A 6,000-nucleotide genomic window follows, 5' to 3' on the forward strand; every position below is an offset into this window, starting at 1 on the left:
CCCAGCCACGTACTATATTGCCCAGCCACGTACTATATTGCCCAGCCACGTACTATATTGCCCAGCCACGTACTATATTGCCCAGCCACGTACTATATTGCCCAGCCCATGTACTATATTGCCCAGCCCACATAGTATATTGCCCAGCCACGTACTATATTGCCCAGCTACGTAGTATATTGCACAACGACGTACTATACAGCACAGAGCCATGTACAGTAGTATATTGGCCAGTCACGTAGTATATTGCCCAGCTACGTAGTATATTGCCCAGCCAGGTTTGTCACATTTTAAAAAATAAATATATACTCACCTTTCTGAGGGCCCCTTGTAGTCCACGGCAGCTTTGGGTCCCAGCAGTGGTATGAGCGCAGGGCCTGTGATGACGTCGCAGTCACATGACCATGACGTCATAGCAGGTCCTTCTCCCATACCACCTTTGCCACCGGAACCTGCAACGGAAGAAGGCGGCCGGCGCGAGCGACTACGGAGGGTGAGTATAGCAGTTTTTTTTATTATTATTATTTTTAACATTACATGTTTTACTATTGATGCCGCATAGGCAGCGTCAATAGTAAAAAGTTGGGGACACACAGGCTTAATAGCGGCGGTAACGGAGTGCGTTACCCGCGGCATAACGCGGTCCGTTACCGCCAGCATTAACCCTGTGTTAGCGGTGACCGGAGGGGAGTATGCGGGCGACAGGCACTGACTGCGGGGAGTAAGGAGCGGTTATTTTCTCCTGGACTGTGCCCGTCGCTGATTGGTTGCGGCGGCCATGACAGGCAGCTGGCGAGACCAATCAGCGAATGAATAACCGTGACAGAAGGACAGACAGACCGAAGTGACCCTTGGACAAATATATATATATATATATATATATATATATATATATATATATATATATATATATATATATATGTCAGTGAGACATATATATGTATATATATTAATATTTCATCCAGCACGAGATAGCTTTAAAGCCGGTAATTCAGTTACCGGCTTTTCATTTCTCCTTCCCAAACCCGACATGATATGAGACATGGTTTACATACAGTAAACCATCTCATATCCCTTTTTTTTAGCATATTCCACACTACTAATGTTAGTAGTGTGTATGTGCAAAATTTGGGCGCTCTATTAAATTAAACGGTTAAATCGCGGAAAAAATTGGCGTGGGCTCCCGCGCAATTTTCTCCGCCAGAATGGTAAAGCCAGTGACTGAGGGCAGATATTAATAGCCTGGAGAGTGTCCATGGTTATTGGCCCCCCGTGGCTAAAAACATCTGCCCCCAGCCACCCCAGAAAAGGCACATCTGTAAGATGGTATGGGAGAAGGACCTGCCATGACGTCACAGTCATGTGACCGCAACGTCATCACAGGTCCTGCGCTCATACCAACCCTGGGACCGGAAGCTGACGTGGACTACAAGGGACCCTCAGAAAGGTGAGTATATATTTATTTTTTATTTTTTAAAATGTGACAAACCTAGCTGGGCAATATACTACGTAGCTGGGCAATATACTACGTAGCTGGGCAATATACTACATGGCTCTGTGCTGTATACTACGTCGCTGTGCAATATACTACGTCACTGGGCAATATGCTACGTGACTGGGCAATATACTACGTCACTGGGCAATATACTACGTCACTGGGCAATATACTATGTGGCTGGGCAACATAGTACGTGGCTGGACAATATACTACGTGGCTGGGCAATATACTACGTGGGCTGTGTAATATACTACATGACTGGGCAATATACTACGTGGCTGGGCAATATACTACGTGGCTGGGCAATATACTACGTGACTGGGCAATATACTACGTCACTGGGCAATATACTACGTCACTGGGCAATATGCTATGTGGCTGGGCAACATAGTACGTGGCTGGACAATATACTATGTGGCTGGGCAATATACTACGTGGGCTGTGTAATATACTACATGACTGGGCAATATACTACGTGGCTGGGCAATATACTACGTGGCTGGGCAATATACTACGTCACTGGGCAATATACTACGTCACTGGGCAATATGCTATGTGGCTGGGCAACATAGTACGTGGCTGGACAATATACTACGTGGGCTGTGTAATATACTACATGACTGGGCAATATACTACGTGGCTGGGCAATATACTACGTGGCTGGGCAATATACTACGTGGCTGGGCAATATACTACGTGGCTGGGCAATATACTACGTGGCTGGGCAATATACTACGTCACTGGGCAATATACTACGTCACTGGGCAATATGCTATGTGGCTGGGCAACATAGTACGTGGCTGGACAATATACTACGTGGCTGGGCAATATACTACGTGGGCTGTGTAATATACTACATGACTGGGCAATATACTACGTGGCTGGGCAATATACTACGTGGCTGGGCAATATACTACGTGGCTGGGCAATATACTACATGACTGGGCAATATACTACGTGGCTGGGCAATATACTACATGACTGGGCAATATACTATGTGGCTGGGCAATATACTACATGACTGGGCAATATACTACGTGGCTGGGCAATATACTACGTGGCTGGGCAATATACTACGTGGCTGGGCAATATACTACGTGGGCTGTGTAATATACTACATGACTGGGCAATATACTACGTGACTGGGCAATATACTACGTGACTGGGCAATATACTACGTGACTGGGCAATATACTACGTGACTGGGCAATATACTACGTGACTGGGCAATATACTACGTGGACATGCATATTCTAGAATACCCGATGTATTTTCTGGCCCCCATAGCGGCCCTGCGCTTAGTAACCCGATATTTACCCTGGTTACAGGTGAACACATCGCTGGATCGGCGTCACACACGCTGATCCAACGATGACAGTGGGTGATCAGCGACCAAAAAAAGGTCCTGATCATTCCCCAACGACCAACGATCTCCCAGCAGGGGCCTGATCGTTGGTCGCTGTCACACAATAATGAGATCGTTAGCGGGATCGTTGCTAAGTCACAAAAAGTGTGACGTTGCAACGATATCCTTAACGATATCGTTATGTGTGAAGGTACCTTAAGGCAAAAATTTTCGATAAAGATCTACTTAGGGATTCACTGTTTATTTGAAATGTAAAGTTATTATATAGGAATGTATGAATTAACATTGTTGAAAACAGAATTACATTTTTAAGCTCTGTTTTTCTTGCTGGAAAAAGTTCATATTAATGACAAACTTATTTTCAAAGTTTCATCAAGATCTTCTTAGGGATTCAGTGTTTATTTCAAATGTAAAGTTACTATATAGAAATGTATGGGTTTGCCTTGTTGAAAACGCAATTAAAGTTTAACCTCAGCTAATTTATTTTTAAAGGGAACCTGTCACCCCGTTTTTTGAGATTGAGATATAAATACTGTTAAATAGGGCCTGCGCTGTGCGTTACTATAGTGTATGTAGTGTACCCTGATTCCCCATGTATGCCGAGAAATACATTACCAAAGTCGGCGTTTTCGCCTGTCAATCAGGCTGGTCTGGTCAGGTGGGCGTGTTCACAGCGTTCTTTTCTTCCCCAGGTTTCCGTTGGTGGCGTAGTGGTGTGCGCATGTCCAAGGTCCGGATTCCCTGTGCCCACGTGAAGACACAGCGCGCGATCTGCGCTGTCATTCCTTTCATCGGTGCGGGCGGCCATCTTCCTGGGGCCGCGCGTGCGCAGATGTAGTGCTCTGCTGCACGGGGCTTCAGGAAAATGGCCGCGGGATGCCGCGCGTGCGCAGAAGAGATCGCGGCGGCCATTTTCCCAAAGCCGAGATGCAAACTCGGCTTTGGGAAAATGGCCGCCGCGATCTCTTCTGCGCACGCGCGGCATCCCGCGGCCATTTTCCTGAAGCCCCGTGCAGCAGAGCACTACATCTGCGCACGCGCGGCCCCAGGAAGATGGCCGCCCGCACCGATGAAAGGAATGACAGCGCAGATCGCGCGCTGTGTCTTCACGTGGGCACAGGGAATCCGGACCTTGGACATGCGCACACCACTACGCCACCAACGGAAACCTGGGGAAGAAAAGAACGCTGTGAACACGCCCACCTGACCAGACCAGCCTGATTGACAGGCGAAAACGCCGACTTTGGTAATGTATTTCTCGGCATACATGGGGAATCAGGGTACACTACATACACTATAGTAACGCACAGCGCAGGCCCTATTTAACAGTATTTATATCTCAATCTCAAAAAACGGGGTGACAGGTTCCCTTTAAATAGAGTGAAGTGGAAAGGAAAAATAGATTCAAAAAATTCAACTTTAGAAAAAAACTACCATAGGCATAGGTATGGCAGAATATGGCGCATAAAGACTGAATCCCTAAAAAGATCCTAATGAAACTTGGAAGATAACGTTGTTGTACTAATATGAACATATTCCAATAAAAAAAACGGAGCTCAAAACCGTTATTCCGTTTCCAAAAAATGTAACCCCTACATTCATGTATTGCAACTTTATGTCAAATAAATACATATGTAAATAAATTGGTTACTCTGCTTCAAATGGAGTAAAGTGGAAAGGAAAACTAAATTAAGAAATTGAAACGGTAAAAAAAAAATCTAAAATAGGCAGAGGTATAGATGAATACGACTAAAATATGTACCATAGGCATAGGTAAATTTGGCACATAGGGTTTTAGTATGCACCGTCCCAGCATGCTCTCGCACCAGAGGAAGAACTACTAGTCCCAGCATGTCCTCACACCAGAGGAAGCACTACTAGTCCCAGCATGTCCTCACTCTGCAGCAGCTGTGTGCGACCTATTCCCGGCTGTCCGGAGCCCGCAGCGCCCCTCAGTACGGAGGCCTCCCCCGGCCGTGTGCCCGCAGCGCCCCTCAGTACGGAGGCCTCCCCCGGCCGTGTGCCCGCAGCGCCCCTCAGTACGGAGGCCTCCCCGGCCGTGTGCCCGCAGCGCCCGCCCTCCTCACCTCCGTGTTCCGCCACACGCCTCCCTTTATCATGATGCGCGGCATGGCTGCGGTGTCCGGGCTCTGTCACTGGAGCGTCCGGGAATCTGTCCGCACCGGGTGGTTGGCAGAGACGCGCTGTGTCCGGGGGAGGAAGCGAGCGGCGCGCAGAATGAGCGGAGAGTGATCCGCACAGCGCCCTCTGCTGCCGGCGGCCGCAACTGTCAGTGCAGGGAGCAGCGGCCCCGATCCAACATGGCGTCTCTCCGCCCTTCTGGAGTCATTTGCTCCTTAGCTTTTGTATTTGCGCCTTATTCTCTCTACCCTTTGCGCCATTTTTTAATCAGATGTCACATTAGTCCATTATTTTTGTGCCTGCTGTACGGGTTCTGGAGGAGTTTTCAGTAGTGAACCTTTTTTAAATATACAAATGTGCAACTTTTTATGAGGTTTCTGAGTTTTGCCGCTAAAATTTGTGGGAGAAAAACAAAGACAAAGAAGGCGATTCACTAAGCTGCTGCAGGTGTCAGAGATCTGCCGGAAACATAGTTAGTCTAAGTTCACATTAGCGTTGCGCCGCTGTTGCGTCGGCGACGCAGCGGCGACGCAGCGGCGACGCGCCCCTATGTTTAACATAGGGGACGCGTGCGTCTTTTTGGTTGCGTTTTTCGCCACGTGCGTTGTTTCCGACGCTGGCGTCGGACGCACGAAAACGCTACAAGTTGCATTTTCTGTGCGTCCGATTTTGGTCAAAAACGACGCACGCGTCGCAAAACGCGCGCGTTTTTGCGCGCGTTTGCGCGCGTTTTTCGATGCGTCGTGCGTTGCGTCGCCGACGCAGGGCGGCGCAACGCTAGTGTGAACGTACCCTTACATAGTTATTAAGGTTGAAGGAAGACTACAAGTCCATCTAGTTCAACCCATAGCCTAACCTAACATGCCCTAACATGTTGATCCAGAGGAAGGCAAAAAAAACCCATGTGGCAAAGAGTAAGCTCCACCTTGGGGAAAAAAATTCCTTCCCGACTCCACATACGGCAATCAGACTTTAATAAGTTGTGTTTTTTGTG

At 47.9% G+C, this 6,000-nt stretch overlaps 1 protein-coding gene across 1 annotated transcript in view; it reads right to left on the reverse strand.

The window, feature by feature from the left end:
• Positions 1 to 5,206, reverse strand: part of LOC138638709 (cell division cycle 5-like protein) — a 28,256-nt gene extending 23,050 nt beyond the window's left edge. Inside the window, exon 1 of the mRNA XM_069728224.1 lies at positions 4,952 to 5,206. Within this exon, the coding sequence (XP_069584325.1) occupies positions 4,952 to 4,996 (45 nt within the window). The 5' untranslated portion in view covers positions 4,997 to 5,206. The remainder of the gene's footprint in view (positions 1 to 4,951) is intronic.
• Positions 5,207 to 6,000: the final 794 nt, after the last annotated feature.

The sequence above is a fragment of the Ranitomeya imitator genome, chromosome 5 (genome assembly GCF_032444005.1).
Source record: "Ranitomeya imitator isolate aRanImi1 chromosome 5, aRanImi1.pri, whole genome shotgun sequence".
Lineage (NCBI taxonomy): Eukaryota > Metazoa > Chordata > Amphibia > Anura > Dendrobatidae > Ranitomeya > Ranitomeya imitator.